Source organism: Bos taurus, chromosome 3 (genome assembly GCF_002263795.3).
Source record: "Bos taurus isolate L1 Dominette 01449 registration number 42190680 breed Hereford chromosome 3, ARS-UCD2.0, whole genome shotgun sequence".
In the NCBI taxonomy this organism is placed as follows: domain Eukaryota; kingdom Metazoa; phylum Chordata; class Mammalia; order Artiodactyla; family Bovidae; genus Bos; species Bos taurus.
Genome location: NC_037330.1, coordinates 12,645,688 through 12,664,221, shown reverse-complemented (window position 1 = coordinate 12,664,221; position 18,534 = coordinate 12,645,688). Strand labels below are relative to the sequence as shown.

General features: G+C 39.8%; 1 protein-coding gene across 1 annotated transcript in view; it reads right to left on the bottom strand.

The window, feature by feature from the left end:
- FCRL3 (Fc receptor like 3) overlaps positions 1 to 17,180 on the bottom strand; it is a 34,193-nt gene extending 17,013 nt beyond the window's left edge. The window contains exons 1-7 of the mRNA XM_059884959.1: positions 17,166 to 17,180; positions 15,848 to 16,090; positions 15,132 to 15,371; positions 14,609 to 14,893; positions 13,494 to 13,781; positions 2,052 to 2,330; positions 1,562 to 1,681 (exon numbers count right to left, since the gene is read on the bottom strand). Coding sequence (XP_059740942.1) covers positions 1,562 to 1,681; positions 2,052 to 2,330; positions 13,494 to 13,781; positions 14,609 to 14,893; positions 15,132 to 15,225 — 1,066 coding nt within the window. The 5' untranslated portion in view covers positions 15,226 to 15,371; positions 15,848 to 16,090; positions 17,166 to 17,180. The remainder of the gene's footprint in view (positions 1 to 1,561; positions 1,682 to 2,051; positions 2,331 to 13,493; positions 13,782 to 14,608; positions 14,894 to 15,131; positions 15,372 to 15,847; positions 16,091 to 17,165) is intronic.
- Positions 17,181 to 18,534: the final 1,354 nt, after the last annotated feature.

Below are 18,534 nucleotides of genomic sequence, written 5' to 3'. Positions count from 1 at the left end.
GAAATGAAAAAACCTACAATTATTGTTGAAGATTTTAATATCATTCTCTCAATAATCAATAAAGTAGGAGGAAAAAAAGTACAGATAGCGAAGACTTCAACACTATCAATCAAATTTACCAACAAACTCATACTACAAGAAATGTTAAAAAGAAATCCTTTAGGCAGAGAGAAAATGATACCATGTGGATGTATATATGTACAAAGAGGAATGAAAGATTCTGGAGGTCATAACTAAATGGATATTACCTTGACACCCAGCCAGAAAAAGAAATGATAAGAAATAAAGCTACTAAACCAATATCCCTGATGAACATAGGTGCAAACATTCTTAACAAAATTTTAGCAAATCAAATTCAAAAATTATAACCAAGTGAGGTTAACCCCAGAAATGCAAAGCTGTTTCAACATTCAACATTCAAAATCCAAACTCTGTATCAGTAGACTAGAAAATAAAATCATATGATTTTCTAAATGTAGAGAAAGCATTTGTCATTGTTCTATAAAAACTGTCAGTAAATTACAATTAGTAGGGACTTCTTCAGCCTAATAAACAGTAGCTACAAGAAATCCACAGCTAAGATTATCATATGTAAATAGTGAAAGTTCAAATACTTTCCCCTCCCTAAGCTCAAGAACAAGACAAAGACATGTATTCTCTTAACACTTCTATTCAACATTGTACAGGAGGTTCTAGCCAGTACACTAAGGAAAAAGAAATAAAAGGAATCGAGATTGGAAAGGAAGGCATAAAATTATCTTTATTCATAGATGACTTGATCATCTATGTAGAAAATCTGATGAAATTGACAAAATACTAGAACTAATAAGTGTGTTTAGCAAAGTTGTAGGATATGAGACCAACATAGAAAAATCAATTGAATTTCTATATACTAGCAACAAGGGGCTTCCTTGATGGCTCAGTTGTTAAAGAATCTGCCTGCAATGTGGGAGACCCATTCAATCCCTGGGTTGGGAAGATACCCGGGAGAAGGAACTGGTAATCCATTCCAGTATTCTTGCCTGGAGAATCCCATGGACAGAGGAGCCCGGCGGGCTAGAGTCCACAGGGTCACAAAGAGTTGGACATGGCTGAGCGACTAACATAGTAGCCACAAACAAGCAGAAACTGAAATTTTAAAGTCCATTCTCAGAATATCTTAATTCTATCTAAATATCACTATATTTAAATGGTATTTAAATATATATGAGTTTATGGATTGTACCTATGGCTATTGTTTATTTCTGTTGTTACAGATGAAGGACTTTCTATTTCATTCTTTTTATTTTCACTAAGCTTTGGACTGAGGTTGGAACAGTAAATACTTAACTTTCTAATTTTTGAATGGAAACAAAACTCTACTCTCTGATTTAAAACTCAAATGAAACACGTGGACTAACAACTTCATTAAGAAATTTGTTATGCCTTTTTATCTCTGCCAATCTGTGTGATCAGTACTTGGAAAAGAATAATCAACCTTTGTAGGATGCACTACACAAGTCGAAATAATAACAGCAATGGCAAAAGTCACAACATCAAAGAGTGAGATATAGCCACTTACCTGAATTCCTTTGGGTCCTGAAGTGACACACCAGAGCAGCAGTAACAGCAAGGCCAAGGATGCTCAGTAGCCCTGCAGTGACTCCCTCAGTGATAAGGGTTGTTTTGTTACTGGGTGGTCCTAAGTGAAGAGACCTCTACTTGAGTTCAGTGCCAAATATATTTCATCCAGACAAAAACTATGTAGGTGTGGGACTAGCTATATATTAGGACAGGTTTTTGCCAGGTTCTGATTTCTCAGTTGGAATCATTTCCAGTATAATTTGTAATTTTCAAAATAATAGCACAGGGAAAGTGATTGCCAGAATCTAACATTAAAATTTATTTCTTTTCCCTCCCCTGTCCCCATGAAATCAGTACCAATCTCCAGAAGCCCCAAGCCTTGGTTTCATGTTAATAACTCTTTGACATTGGGAGGATTTGTACAGTCTATTGGAGAAATATTTTATTGACTATAAATGTAACCTGTAGCCCAGGTACCACCAACCTACCTATGATGCTTAGTATCACCATCTCACTGTGCTGTATCCCTAGGCCATTGTCAGCCCCACAAGAGAAGTTTCCGGAATGCTCTGCCATCAGAGTGAGGTTGAAGGATGCTCCTCCTCCAAAGGGGGCCTCTCTGCTCCCCAGCGTGACATTCTTGTAATAAAACCAGTACAGGATTGGGGGAGAACCTCTTTGGGCCTCACAGCGAAGCTCTAACACATCTCCCGCCACAGCCTGGGGCACAGCAGGACTGAAGGTGAAGAGAGGATGAGACACTGGAACTGAAAGAGGCAACATAGCTTATGAGCCGTCCTGGTTAAGTATGTACAAAATAATTTAATAAAGGAAATATCCAGCATAGTTCAGTAGTGGGAGCATGGGCTTGGAATTCAGGAAAACCTGAATTTAAATCCCATCTCTGCTCTTTATTAATGGCAGAGACAGGATTTAAACTCAAGTTCCTTGGTGGCTCTGATGGTAAAGAATCTGCCAGCAGTTCAGGAGACCCAGGTTCAATCCCTGGATCTGGAGAAGGGAATGGTTACCCACTCCAGTATTCTTACCTGGAGAATTCCATGGACAGAGGAACCTGGCAGGCTACAGTCCATGGGGTCACAAAGGGCCGGACTCAGCTGAGTGAATAACACTTTCACTGCCCTTTATTAGCCCTGTGATCTTGATGTTTTAAAACATTTTACTTTCCCCAAGTCTCAGTTTATTCCTTATTAAAGTGGAGGTAATAGTAAGAATCATGTATGTAAAGCATTCAATAAACTAAATTACTAAAAGCAAGAGGAATAATTACTAAAAGCAAGGTTTGTTGCTCCATATTATTAATTCCTGAGACTTAGCTTTAAACCTAGACATCCACACCTATTTGAAGTATCCTCTACTCAGTTACCTTGCTTTATTTTTCTACTTAGCATTCGCACTAACATCTATCAATCTGTTATTTATGTATCTATCCATTTATCATTGTTATATATCTGATTCTCCCAACAGAATGTAAGTTTCATAAGAACAAGGACTTAACTCTTTGTTCATTTTTGTATTTCCAACTGCTAGAATTTTGCCTTGGCATGTAATAGATTATCAATAATTGGTGAATAAGTGGATAAGTAAATTAATTTATATCTGGCCCCAAAATATCCAGATACAGCAATAGCAAGAAAGATTTCCATTTTAATTTGTGATTATAGAAATAAGGAAGCCAGGAAAAACAGAAAATCATTATGTTTTAAATTAATATATGGAATTATTTATCAATAATCAATTAATGTGAAATGTGAACAGTAAGATTGCTGATTCTGTTGTGAGGAAACCCAGGTAAACCAATCTGTGTGCAAGGACTTAAGATATAAACTGTGTGCTTCATTGGCAAGAGAAGTTTGGCAAGGATCTAGAGCTTAGCTTTGCATCTGAGATTGGGTAAAGGAGAGAGGTAATGGAGACAATCAGTTAAATGGGGATAATTCAACTCAAAAATGCACCATCTGCTGGCTGTAAGGCAGATGGCACTAGCGGTCTCATCTGGGTGGAAATGCCAAGTCGTGCTTTTATAAAATTCAAACAGATGGCTTGGGTTTTGGCCTTCTGTATATCCTTTACAATATACAATGACTTGGGCCAGATGCTAAGGGTCTCAGGAGTAAGTCTTTATATGCTTGTGCATCTCACTGTACCTTTTCACCCGTGTCACCACTTCTTATATTTTTATTCAATTTGTATTGCTGTAAAATATACATACATACCTTAAAATATTCCACCATAAACCTTTTAAGTGTATAGTGAAGTGGTATAAATACTTTCATAACACTGTGAAACCAACACCATCATCAATTTCCATAACTTTTTTCTTGTAAAACTGAAATTACATACCCATTAAACAATAAGTCCCTATGCTCTTTCTCCCCAGCCCCTGACAAACACCAGCCTACTTTCTGTTTCTATTATTTTGATTACTCTGAATATATTATATAAGTGGGATCATATAGTATTTGTCTACTTTTGACTGGTTTATCTCACTTACCATAATGACCTCAAGATTCTTCCATGTTGCTGCATGTATCTGAATTTTATTTCTTTATAAGTCTGAACAAATTCCATGTCATGTGTATACCACATCTTGATTACCCATTTATCTTTTAATGGACACTTGGGTTGTTTTCATGTTTTAGCTATAATGAATACTGTTCTGTACATGAGTATACAAATGTCTTTGTGAGAATATATTTTCAATTTTTTCTCTTGTTTTTTTTTTTGCGGGGGGGGCAGTATCCAGAACAATAGAATGGGGGAGACTAGAGAACTCTTTAAGAAAACTGGAGCTACCAAGGGAATATTTCATACAAAGATAGGCACAATAAAGGACGAAAATGGCAATGACTTAACAAAAGCAGAAGAGATTTAGAAAATGTAGCAAGAATACACAAAAGAACTATACAAAAAAGGTCTTAATGACCCAGATAACCATGATGGTGTGATCACTCATGTAGAGCCAGACATCCTGAAGTGTGAAGTCAAGAGGATATTAGGAAGCATCACTACAAACAAAGCTAGTGGCAATGATGGAATTCTGGCTGAGCTATTTCAAATCTTAAAAGATGATGCTGTTAACACACTACATTCATTATGCCAGCAAATTTGGAAAACTCAGCAGTGGCCACAGAACTGGAAAAGGTCAGTTTTCATTCCAATCCCAAAGGAAGGCAAGGCCAAAGAATGTTCAAATTACTGTACAATTGCACTCATTTCACATGCTAGCAAGATTTTGCTCAAAATCCTTCAAGCCAGGCTTCAGCAGTATGTGAACCAGGAACTTCTTTAGAAAAGGCAGAGAAACCAGAGATCAAATTCCCAGCATACACTGGATCATAGAAAAAGAAAGGGAATTAAAAAAAAAAATCTCCTTCTGTTTCATTGACTATGCTAAAGCCTTTGACTGTGTGGATCACAGCAAATTGTGAAATATTCTTAATGAGATGAAATACCAGTCCACATTACCTGCCTCCTGAGAAACCTGTATGCAAGACAAGAAGCAGCAGTTAGAACTGAACATGGAATAATGGACTGGTTAAAAACTGGGAAAGGAGTACATTGAGGCTGTATATTATCACACTGCTTATTTAACTCATATGCAGAGGACATCATGTGACGTGCTGGGCTAGATGAACCTCAAGCTGCAATCAAGTTTCCTGGAAGAGATATCAACAACTTCAGATATGCAAATGATACCACTTTAATGGCAGAAAGTGAAGAGGAACTAAAGAGCCTCTTAATGAAGGTGAAAGAGGAGAGTAAAAAAGTTGGCTTAAAATTCAACATTCAAAAAACTAAGATCATCGCATCCATTGCCATCACTTTATGGCAAATACATGGGGAAAATGAGGAAACAGTCTCAGATTTCATTTTCTTGGGCTCTGAAATCACTTCAGACAGTGATTGCATCTACGAAATTAAAAGATGCTTTCTTCTTGGAAGAATAACAATGACAAGCCTAAACAATGTGTTCAAAAGCAGAGACATCATTTTGCCAACAAAGGTCCATATAGTCAAAGCTATGGTTTTTCCAGTAGTGATGTACAGATGTGAGAGTTGGACCATAAAGAAGGCTGAGTGCCTAAGAACTGATTCTTTCAAACTGTGGTGCTGGAGAAGACTTTTGGACAGCAAGGAGATCAAACCAGTTAATCCTAAAGGAAATCAGTCCTGAATATTCATTGGAAGGACTGATGCTGAAGCTGAAACTCCAATACTTTGGCCACCTGATGAGAAGAGCTGACTCATTGGAAAAGACCGTGATGCTGGGGAAGACTAAGGGCAAGAGGAGAAGAGGGTGACAGAGGATGAGATGGTTGCATGGCATCACTGCCACAATGGACTTGGGTTTGAACAAACTCAAGGAGATAGTGAAGGTCAGAGAAGGCTGATGTGATGCAGTCTATGGGGTCATAAAGAGTCAGACACGACTTAGAGACTAAACAATTCACAAGTGGAATTTATGTGTCATACGGTAGCTCTATTTTTAATTTTCTTAGGAACTTCCATAGTGGTATCAATAATGATTTTATCATTTTACATTCCCACCAAAATTACGTAACATTTAGAATCAAACTCCATAGCTGGCAGAGATGCTCAGAAGGCTCAAACAAAATCTTGTGTGCACCAGGACCCAGAAACCTCACAGAGACTGAGCCAGAGCTGCCTTTGAGTGTTTGAGTATCTCCTGTGGAGGCACGGGTCAGCAGCTGTCTGCTGCGGGGACAGGGACTCTGGCTGGCTGCAGCAGACTTGGGTCATGCAGCATATGGCATAAGTCCTCTTGAAGGAGGTCGCCATTAGCCCCACCATAGAGCTGCTGAGCAGATGACCCACAAACTGCAGAACAATTATACCAAAGAAATTCTTCACTGTTAAGAAAGTTCTAGGACCCACAACAGATTTCCCAACCTGCATATCCTGCAAAGGGACTGAGAACCCCCAGGGAATTTGACTTTGGAGGCCAGTGGGATTTGATTACAGAACTTCCACAGACTGGAGAAACAGGCCCTTGGAGGGCACAAACAAAACCTTGTGCAAGCAAGCCAGGACCCAGGAGAAAGGAGCAGTGTCCCCACAAGAGACTGAGCCAGGCTTGCCTGTGAGTGTCCAGGAGTCTGTGGTGGAGGTGTGGGTCGACAGTTTGGCCTCAGGCCAAACAACAGGGAGGGAACACAGCTCTGCCCATCAACAGAAAGTAAGATTAAAGACTTACTGATCATGGCCCCACCCATCAGAATAAGACCAGTTTCCCCCACAGTCAGTCTGTCCCATCAAGAAGCTCCCATAAGCCTCTTTTCCTCATTCATCAGAGGGCAGACAGAATGAAAACCACAGTCACAGAAAACTAGCCAATCTGATCACATGGAACACAGCCTGTCTAACTCAATGAAACTATGAGCCATGCTGTGTAAAGCCAAGACAGACAAGGTCATGGTGGAGAGTTCTGACAAAATGTGGTCCACTGGAGAAAGGAATGGCAAATCACTTCAGTATTCTGGCCTTGAGAACCCCATGAACAGTATGAAAAGGCAAAAAGATATGACACTGAAAGATGAACTCCCTAGGTCTGTAGGTGCCCAAAATACTACTGAAGAAGAGTGGAGAAATAACTCCAGAAAGAATGAAGAGATGGAGCCAAAGCAAAAACAACACCCAGTTGTGGATGTGACTGGTGATGGAAGTAAAGTCCTATGCTGTAAAGAACAATATTGCATAGGAACCTGGAATGTTAGGTCCATGAATCAAGGTAAACTGGAAGTGGTCAAACAGGAGATGGCAAGAGTGAACACTGACAGTTAGGAATCAGTGAACTAAAATGGACCAGCATGGTTGAATTTAATTCAGATGACCATTATATCTACTACTTTGGGCTAGAATCCCTTAGAAGAAATGGAATAGCCTTCATAGTCAACAAGAGTCTGAAATGCAGTACTTGGATGCAATCTCAAAAATGACCGAATGATCTCTGTTCATTTCCAAGGCAAGTTAAAGTCACTCAGTCATGTCTGACTTTTTGCGACCCCATAGACTATACAGTCCAAGGAATTTTCCAGGCCAGAATACTCTAGTGGGTAGCCTTTCCCTTCTCCAGGGGATCTTCCCAATCCAGGAATCCAACTGGTGTCTCCTGCATTGCAGGTGGATTCTTTACCAACTGAGCTATCAGGGAAGCCCAACCATTAAATATCACAAAAATCCAAGTCTATGCTCAACCACTAATGCCGAAGAAGCTGAAGTTGAATGGTTCTATGAAGACCTACAAGACATTCTAGAACTAACAGCCAAAAAAGATATCTTTTTCATCATAGGGGACTGGAATGCAAAAGTAGGAAGTCAAGAGGTACTTGGAGTAACAGGCAAGTTTGGCCTTGGAGTACAAAATTAAGCAGGGCAAAGGCTAACTGAGTTTTTCCAAGAGAACAAACTGGTCATAGCACACACCCTCTTCCAACAACACAAGAGACAACCATACTCATGGACATCACCAGATGGTCAACACCGAAATCAGATTGATTATATTCTTTGCAGCCGAAGATGGAGAAGCTTTATACAGTCAGTAAAAACAAGACTGGGAACTGACTGTGGCTCAGTTCATGAACTCCTTATTGCCAAATTCAGATTTAAATTGAAGAAAGTAGGGAAAACCACTAGACCATTCAGGTATGACCTAAATCAAACCCCTTATGATTATACAGTGGAAGTGAGAAATAGATTCAAGGGATTAGATCTGATAGGGTGCCTGAAGAACTATGGATGGAGGTTTGTGACATTGTACAGGAGACAGGGATCTAAACCATCCCCAAGAGAAAGAAATGCAGAAGGCAAAATGATTGTCTGAGGGGGCCTTACAAATAGCTGAGAAAAGAAGAGAAGCTTTCGCAGAAGAAAAAAGGAAAGATATACCCATCTGAATGTACACTTCCAAAGAATAGCAAGGAGAGATAAGAAAGCCGTTTTCAGTGATCAATGCAAAGAAATAGGGGAAAACAATAGAATGGGAAAGACTAGAGATCTCTTCAAGAAAATTAGAGATACCAAGGTAACATTTCAAACAAAGACAGGCACAATAAAGGACAGAAATGGTATGGACCTAACAGAAGCAGAAGATATTAAGAAGAGGTGGCAAGAATACACAGAAGAACTGTACAAAAAAGATCTTCACGACCCAAATAACCATGATGGTGTGATCACTCAGAACGATCACACAAGGATTCCAATTTCTCCACATCCTGGCCAATACTTGTTATTTTCTGTTATTTTTTATAGTATCCATCCTAATGAGAATGAGGTGGTATTTCATTGTAGCTTTTTTTGGTCTAAATTTCCCTAATAATGGAAATTATTCCTAGGAAATTCCTTCTCCGAGGATGGAAAGTGACTACTCCCAAATATAATCAGAGTAAGCCTAGGTGTGGAGAAGGCAATGGCACCCCACTCCAGTGCTCTTGCCTGGGAAATCCCATGCACGGAGGAGCCTGGTGGGCTGCAGTTCATGGGGTCGCTGAGTCGAACAGGACTGAGCGACTTCACTTTCACTTTTCACTTTCATGCATTGGAGAAGGAAATGGCAACCCACTCCAATGTTCTTGCCTGGAGAATCCCAGGGACGGGGGAGCCTGATGGGCTGCCGTCTATGGGGTCGCACAGAGTCGGACACGACTGAAGCGGCTTAGCAGCAGTAGCAGCAGCAAGCCTAGGTGTGAGAAAACAAAAACTTATGCCATAGCACCACCTACTGGAAGACAAAAGAAAGGCCTCTAACACTACATCAAATGCACCAGCGGAGGGAAATTCAAGTACCATGAAGAATCACAGTTAATACTGTACCACAAAAAGAAAATGGCAATTTTCCAGAAACCAAACTTACTGTCATAAAATATTATGACCTAACTGAGAAAGAATTCAAAATGGCTGTCATGAAGAAACTCAGCAAGCTGCAAGAAAAATCAGAAAGCCAGACTAAAGAGCTCAGAAATAAAACTAGTAAACAGAAAAAATACCAGAGACATTAAAACTCTTAAAAAGAGCCAAACAAAAATTTTGGAACTTAAGAACTCAGTAAATGTTAAGAATGATGCCTTGGAAAGCTTTGGAAATAGATTAGACTTTATGAAAGAGAGAATTAGCAGTCTTGATGATAGAAATTTAGAAATGCTACAAGTATATGAGGAGAGAGAAGTAAGATAATTTAAAAATGAGGGGATTCTCCAGAAGCTATATGACTCTTTTAGGAAAGGCAACATTAGATAAAGGGGTATCCCAGGAGAAGACAGGGAAAGGGGAAGTCTCTCAGTTATATTTAAACAAATAATAACTGAGAGAGTATATTTAAAGAAATAATAGCTGAGAACTTCCCAAATCTGGGAAAGAAATTGGATATACAAATTCATGAAGCTAACACCTAATTATCTCAATGCAAAAAGACCTTGCACAAGACATATTATATTAAAATCATCAAAAGTCAATGACAAAGAAAGGATTTTTAAGGCAGCCAGGAGGAAAAAAGGATTGTACCTACATGAGAATCCCCGTGAGCCTTTGATCAGGTGTCTCAACAGAAACTCTACAGGACAAGAAGGAATCGAGTGACATTCTCAAAATACTAAAAAATAAAAAGTGTCATTCAAGACTATTTTTTCTAGCAAAGTTATTATTCAGATGTGAAGGAAAAACAAAGATCTTCCAAAACAAATGAAAGCTGAGGAAATTCATCAACACTGGCTCTGCTTACAATAAATGTTTAAAGAAGCTCTCTACTAAAAACAAAAAGGCAAAAATACACAATACTTTGAGGAAAGTTATATATAGAATCAGAAAATTGCAACTCAGAATAGGCTTTAAATACTTTATTATAGCATAAAGGTAAAAGGAGGAAGCAAAAAAAAAAAAAACAAACTATTGCTACTTCAATTTGGTAGCAATCTCACAGCATAAAAAGAGATAATTTGAGACAACAAAAGCATAAGAGGGGAAGAGGGAAAGAATAAAACTCATATCATTAAATGAAAATAAAATGCTCTCGGCAGTGTGTGCTTCAGTTGTGTCCGACTTTTGTGACTCTATGGACTGTAGCCCACCAAGGCGCCTCTGTCCATGGGATTCTCCAGGCCAGAATACAGAAAATGGACTACTTTATCTATGAGAGCTTTTATGTAGACCTCAAGGTAACCACATAACATAAATCTAAAGCAGAGATACAAAAAAAATAAAAAAGAGGAAATTGAGAAAAATTTCATAGAAAGCCACAAAACCAAGATGACATGCAAAACTTAAGAGGAAAAAAAAGGAGATAGAGCAACCAGAAAATAAAAAGGACAGCACTACAAAATAAAATGGACAGCACTAAAGTTTTCCTTTATCAATAACCACCTTAAATGTAAATGGATTGAATTCACCAATCAAAAGACCTAGAGTGGCGGGACAGAGTACTAGAAGATGATACTCCATGCATATGGCAACCAAATTAAAGTGGGTGTAGCCACACTCATATTAAGTGAAATAAGCCTCAAACCAGGAAAGGTAACAAAGGACAAAAATGGATATTACGTAATGGTAAAAGGGACAATTCACCCAGAAGATAGAACAGTGATAAACACATATGTAGCTAACATAGCAGCACCCAAATATACAAAGCAATTATTAACAGACCTAAAGGGAGAAACGGAGAACAACACAATAATAGTAGGGAACTACAACACCTCACCTACATTAATGAATAGATCATACAGGCAAAAAGTCAACAAGGAAATAGCAGCCTTAAAAGAAACATTAGACCAGGCAGTCTTGATAAATTTATATAGAACATTCCATTCAAATGTAGTACAATACACATACTTAGCTGCTCATGAAAATTTCTCAAGGATTGACCATGTATTGGAACACAAAACAAGTCTCAATGACTTTAAGATTGAAATCATATCAACCATCTTTCTTGATTACAATGGTATGAAATTGGAGATCAACCACAAAAAGAAATCTGGAAAATCACAAATATGTGAAGACTAAACAATTTGCTGAGAAACAACTATTGGGTCAAACAAGACAGCAAAGGATAAATGAAACAATGAAGACAAGTGACAATGAAAATATGACATAAAAAAATCTAACTTTGCACATAAAGGAACTAGGAAAATAACAAATGAAGCCCAGAGTCAGTATGAGGAAAGAAACAATAAAGATGAGAAGATAAATGAAATATATGCTAAAAGCAAAATACAAAAGATTGACAAAAACTAAGACCTACTTCTTTTAAAAGCTAGATAAAAATTGACAAACCTTTTGCTACATTCACTAAGAAAAATGAGACCAAGCTTTGATAAATAAAATCAGAAGCAAAAGAGGAGCTATAACAATGGATGCCCCAAAATACAGAGGATTATATAAGAATATTATGAACAGTTATGTGCCAACAAATTGGGCAACCTAGAATAAATGGACAAATTCTTAGAATCATACAACCTTCCAAGACTGAATCACAAAAAGTGAAATTTGAATGACTAATCACTAGTAAAGAGAAAAACAAGCATCAAAAACTCCCAAGAATAAAAAAGCACAGGATCAGATGACTTCACAGGTCAAATTCTAGCAAATAGTCAAAGGTGATTTAAATCCTATTCTTCTCAAAATAGTTTTTTTAAAAACTGAAGAGAAAGGAATACTTCCTGATATTTTACAAAGCCAGCATTCTGATACCAAAACCAGACAAAGAAAATTATAGACCATTATCTCAGATAACATAGACACAAAAAATCAACAAACTATTAGTAAACCAAACACAACAATACTTTAAAAGGATCATACACTATGATCAAGTGGGACTTATTCCATGTTTGCAAGGATGGTTCAACATTTGCAAATCAGTCAACATGATATGCCATATTAATAAAGTGAAGAAGACAAATCATATGATCATCTCAATAAATGTAGGAAAAACATTAGGAATGGCCTAAGTTCCTGAATGTATAGTCAGAGGAAGGAATCCCAGGACTCTCAGGTAGAGGCAGAAGAACAAGGAGTCTGATGGAATGCCGCACCAGCAGGTGGCCTAAAGGAGAGGACATACTCTGTTCTTGTTTGTAACTGCTGTGGGCATATCCTACTCACCTGTGACACTGAGAATCACCCTGTCACTGCGCTGGACCCCCAGGCTATTGTCAGCCTCACAGGAGTAGTTGCCAGAATGGTCTGCAGTCAGAGAAAATTTGAAGACTGCTCTTCCAGAGGGAACTGAGCTGCTTCCAAGGGTGACATTCTCATGATAGAATCGGTACAAGATAGGGGGAGAGCCCCTTTGGGACTCACAGTGAAGCTCCACCACATCCCCCACCATAGCCTGCATCCTAGGAGATGTGAGGGTGAAGACAGGGCGAGATACTGGAACTGAAAGATACAAAAGAGGTGTCAGAGGACTCTGATGCTGTGCCAGACTCATAACCACACTCAAGAAGCCTGGTGGTGGTTTAGTCGCTAAGTTGTGTCTAACTCTTATGACCCCATGGACTGTAGCCTGACAGGCTCCTTTATCTGTGGGATTTTTTTAGGCAATAATACTGGAGAGCATTGCCAGTTCCTTCTCCAGGGGATCTTCCCAACCCAGGGATCAAACCATGGTTTCCTGCATTGCAGGCAGATTCTTTACCAACTGAGCTACCAGGGAAGCCTAAATATGGATATATCGCTTGAACCATGAAGAGTAATCTTAGATGATTTTGCTTTCATCACTACTACTGTTTTCAGTTTGCTCCATAAGACATGTCTTCAACTTTTGTCATCTTTGCCATTCATTAGCTTCTAAATCTTTACACCTCTATTCCTTTGCCTCCTTCCAAAGAGCTTCATGGCTAATTGACAAGCTAAACCCTGACTTGTGAACTGAGGCTGAATAGAAAGAATCGAGAACTTACTTCTCAGTGTGACTCTGATCAGTTTACTGAGGATGGGACCGTGAATGTTGTCAGCTGCACAGTAGTATCTCCCAGCATCGCTCTCCTTCACAGTGAGTATCTGCAGCACCGCCGACAAGGAACGCTGGGTCTTTCTTCCCAAACTTCTTACTGTGCCCTCTCTGTGCCAGGAGAATGTGACAGTCCCTGTACCCTTGGCTACTGAGCAGATAAGGAGCAGGTTTTCTCCTTCAGTAAGCTGCCCCTCAGGGGGCTGGATCTCTAGAGTTACATCAGACACAGGGATTCCTGGGAGGACACAAGATGACACATGAAGATTCTCATGGCAGAAACTTCAGGATCAAGGAGAAGGCTGGTTCTGCCATGAATAAGTCAATAGCAGCAGACACAATAAGCAGGGGGCCAAAGTGAGCAACAGGGAATTAAGTGTGTGTGTTATTATAAAGGTAGCAAATACCCCTCCCACCACACACAACAGTTCCCATCCTTGGAGAATGCAGTGACGGGTTCTTGATCTTAAACCTAATATTGATAGCAGTCACATTTTATGGACACCTATACTTAAGGAATCTTTGTTGCACCAATGACCACAAAATGAGTAGTCTTACTTCTGTTCAAAAGAAACAGAACCCTGAGAATATTACTTCTATCCTAAAATTCAAACCCCTCTCCTATCCTTCAAGACTCTTCTCCATTCTCACCCCCATCTTCCCATGTATTTTTCTGATTACACCAGTTCATGTTTAATTTCCTCTTTTATTTTGGAATATGTTTAGATCAACAAATGGAAGAAGCATAGGGACCTCTAAAGACTGCATGTGGTCATCTGTGCTTCTAACTATCTGTGGCTCTTGAGAGAACATATGCTGTATGGCTCTGTCACCCCCAAAGGGCTGGGGACCCAGCAATTGATCAACAATTGCTATTAACTGAGTTAGATGGAAGAGAATGTTCTAGGGACATTAGGCCAGTGTTGAACCTGAAGTGAGAAGGATATCAGGATAGCAGAAACCTCCTCTTGGTTATGTTCACTGTCCCAGGGAGCAGGAAATGTCATTGCTCTGCTTTCATCTCCCCAGCTCTGACTCTGGAAGAGCAACTCCATAAATACTCACTCTGCACATATAACTGGGATCTCAAGCTTCTTTTTCTGATAGGTGGAGTCACTGACTCTGCCTGGCACCAGTAAGACTCTGCATCTTCACTCCACACAGTGGGTAATTTGAGCTCTGGAGAGCTGCTCCAGCATTTCCCCAAAGCCTTGTCTTCTCTGAAGAAGCAGAATTGAAGCTGAATGTGTGACCTCTGTGGAGGGAGCCACGTCTCACATTTCAGGGTCACCGGGCTTCCCTCTGTGGGTGAGGAGGGGCTGGCTATCAGCATAGGAGGGGAAAACAGCTCTAGAGAGAAGAACAAACACAGTTCTCAGGGTAGCGCAGCTCAGGGATCCTGGAAAGACGCATATGAGCACTCAGCATCAGCCAGTAGAACACAAGGACCCAAGCAGGTGGAATCACCTCCCATCTCCCTCCTAGGACAGGAAGCACTTCATGAAATCCCCGATGATGAGCCACTCCCTAAATCGTCACACACCATTTCTCTGCTGAGTCCTATTACCCACAGAAGGGCAGCTGTTACCTTGAACTTGAATCATTAGATGTTTTGAAATTTCTTTATTCCATGTCCAAAAGCCTCTCACAAGAGCAGTACAATGATATTTGTCATTGTTCATGGAGACTGACTGTAGAGTGAAGTTTGATTGAATTTGTATTTCATTTCTGTAAAATCTTTTTTCTTTTGCTTCTTCTCTTGCCTGGCATCTGAGAACAACCTCATCTCCTTCAAAGACAGAGTGTGGAGCCTGAAGGATCAGCTTGTCTGCAAAGAGTAGAGAAATGCACTCAGTGTATTCCCTGATGCTTCTTTCTTCAAACTCTCATTTCTGCGCATGAAGAAAGAGCTATGATCCTGTACACCTGAAAATACCCTCCATCAACATTTCTACATGGTCCCCAAACCCAGTTCTCCCTTATCCTAGGATAATGAACTCATTTCCAGAAAATGTCCTTAGGCAATCCCCATGTATATGGTTAAAAGAGGAATTTTATACCTCATCTTTCTTCTGACTTGAATCTGTTTTACCTGGTGATTTCTGACTTATACTTCTCTGTATGGAAAAGATGGACAAGACAGCATTCTGTCGCTGCCCTATCTCCTTATTTCCCCCCTGGGGTCAGTACATCAAATATCCTCATGCCTATTTACAATCTTATCTCAGCTCCCATCAGTTCCCCAGCCCTTAGACATACTGCCCAGGGGTTTAGTTTCAGAGACCACCCCCTTTCCTTTCTCACCAAATGAAAAATCCACATGTACGGGGTCACTGAGAGAAGATCTTTGGGTCTTGCATTTGTAATATCCAGTCTTGTGTATTTGGATCTCTTCAGACTTTTTATTCAACAAATTCTCATTATAATACCAATATATGTCTCCTTGAGCTGGAGAAAGGGAATCCCTGCACGTGAGAGTCACTTCATCTTTGTGGAAGTTTGTGGACCATGGAGGGTTGAGGAGAAGGAAAGCTTTTGGAGTTACTCCTGAAGACGAAATAGGGAAGACAAAGGCAGGTGAAGGTGAATGGGAAGTGGGTGGAACATAGGGAAAGGCCCAGCTGCAACTATGAGTTTTTCTGGACTAATTCCTATTAGGGACAGGATTGGAAATGGAGCAATACCTCCATATTAACTTGGAGAAAAATACCTCATACAGAATCTGTTCTTTTTTTTTTTTTTTTTTTGCCTAGTGGTGATGGGGGTATAGGTTCCTGGAATGGGCTCAGAAAAGTTCAGGAGATATAATTTATAGATGGATGAAGACTGAGCTATATTTGAGGGCCTGTAAGTGGGCTGATTCTGAAAGCTCTTGTCCTACACATTCTTGTCAAGGGAAAAGTGAGCCTGGGATGTATATACCTCAGAAGCAGTTTCTAGACTGAAAAACCAGTTCCTCCTTGGTTGTTAATATTTAATGAGCAAGATTTTTTTCACTTACAATTCTTTTAAACCTTGCTTAATTTTAGATTCTATGGGGAGGGCAATGTTTTTCAACTCTCCACCTAAGGTGAACATAATCAGCAATTGATACACGACACATGAAAAAAGATTAAACAAAGGGGCATGGACTGCTTGCATAATCATATATGTGTATATAATTGCAAATGACCAACGGGACCATAAATTGAAACAGTTCAGTGACATGAGTTTCTTTTGGAGATATATAAAGATTTGGCCATAGCATTTCCCTCTGTGAACAGGAGCTATTTCTGTGTTCTTTGATTGTGGCACCGGCTTGGACATACAGAGGGCGGGGTCTTAGGGAATACAGGAGATTAAATCCGAGGATCTTTAAACATCAGTTTCCTGCCTCTGTCATTCCTTCTGCAAACATTTTCTTCCCTTCTACACTATGGCATTCAGTAATAGGGAAAGAACTGAAGCCAGGAGAGATCAGAGGAGGGTTTGCTCACCCACTATCGCAACAGGTGTGACCTCAGAGTAGCAACACCACTGATGCTGGCGCATTACCACAGGCCTCATTTATGGGGACAGGTAGTGCTGGCTGGGAGGACCAATGCCCAGAGACCGGGAGGAACAGAGAAAAGGGAAAACTGACCTGATTGATCTCTTCCAGGAGCTGTGAGGGAGCCAAGATTTAAAGATTAGCACAGAGCACAATTTTTCAAATCTTTTCACTTAGACAATCTGAGAAATGTTCCAATAACACAGCCACCACCACTCTTTTAGTTTTTCCTTCCCATTTCTTTGCCCCCATTCTATGATTCCCATAGTCCTCAAACAAACAAAAAAAGAATAGCCTGTAATTTGCTTTATAAATATGAATGACTTGTATCCACAACCTTGGCTCATCTCTTAGCAGCTTCATAGTTCATTCCTTCCCTCTCTTCTCTAGCCTGAACTCAGCAATGTAGAGAAGGGCTTGTAGAAATGATTTATTCTCCTCTCATTTCTTGGACATTGTTCCTCCTCCTTTTTTGATCTCTGGTTAAATTATGGCATCAAGTCTCAAGAAGGGAACCATATTTCTTAGTAGATCTTCCCTTACGCACCTAAATTTTGAAAATAATTATTTATGTGAGGGATATAGGGAGGGTTTGACAGAAAGAAACATCCAAACTTCCTACAAAATGAAAAAAAAAAATTGGTTGAGGAACCAAGGATAATATAATTGATTTGCCATGCTGGTTGTATGCAGAGTCTTTTAGTTCTCCTGCAACCCAACTCTGCTCATTTTCCATCTCTTGTGTAAAGAAAAAAATGTTGCCTGCCATTCCAGTTTGTACAAGGATCAAGCTATTAGCCACCACAATTGCCCACAGTGTACTCTGCAGGAAGTTCAGGATAAAGAAAGACAGGAGACATTCTGTGCTTTGGATATATTGGCTCCTTAGATAGGATGCATATCTAAGGGAAATTTTCAAGTGACCCCAGATTCTTAAGTCTTCCCATACAGAGGAAAGCACTAAAATCATTGAGATTTCTCTTCCATGTGATTAGCAGTAAGCTTTTGATGGTTGACTACATGTTTTTCCCACCAAAAAAGTTCATGTGTATGTTCTGGCTCCTGCCTTACTTCTTCAGACCAGTTCCTTGGAGCTGAGAGGCTGTCTTTTGGACTATAGTCCTCAGTAAGGTTGCAAATAAAACTTGACTCAAATTTTACATTGTGAGCTTCTCTTTCATTCAATGGTATTGGTGATCACAAAGGGATCCAGAGCAGACTTCATTCCTTTGCCTTAACTCTACAAAGATCCGGAGCCCTGATACCAGCAAGGACTCTTGTGACCATTCTTCTCCTCTGCGAACTTAGACAAACTTGGATGAGTCCCTCCTGGCTCTCGGATCTCCCAATTATTGGTTGATGGTCCTGAGTTTTATTCTTTGATATATGACAGGGATCTAGCCTCTGCCTCCCCCAACCCCAGTTTAAAGGTACTGGGAGAGCCTGGTTGAAAGACACTGAG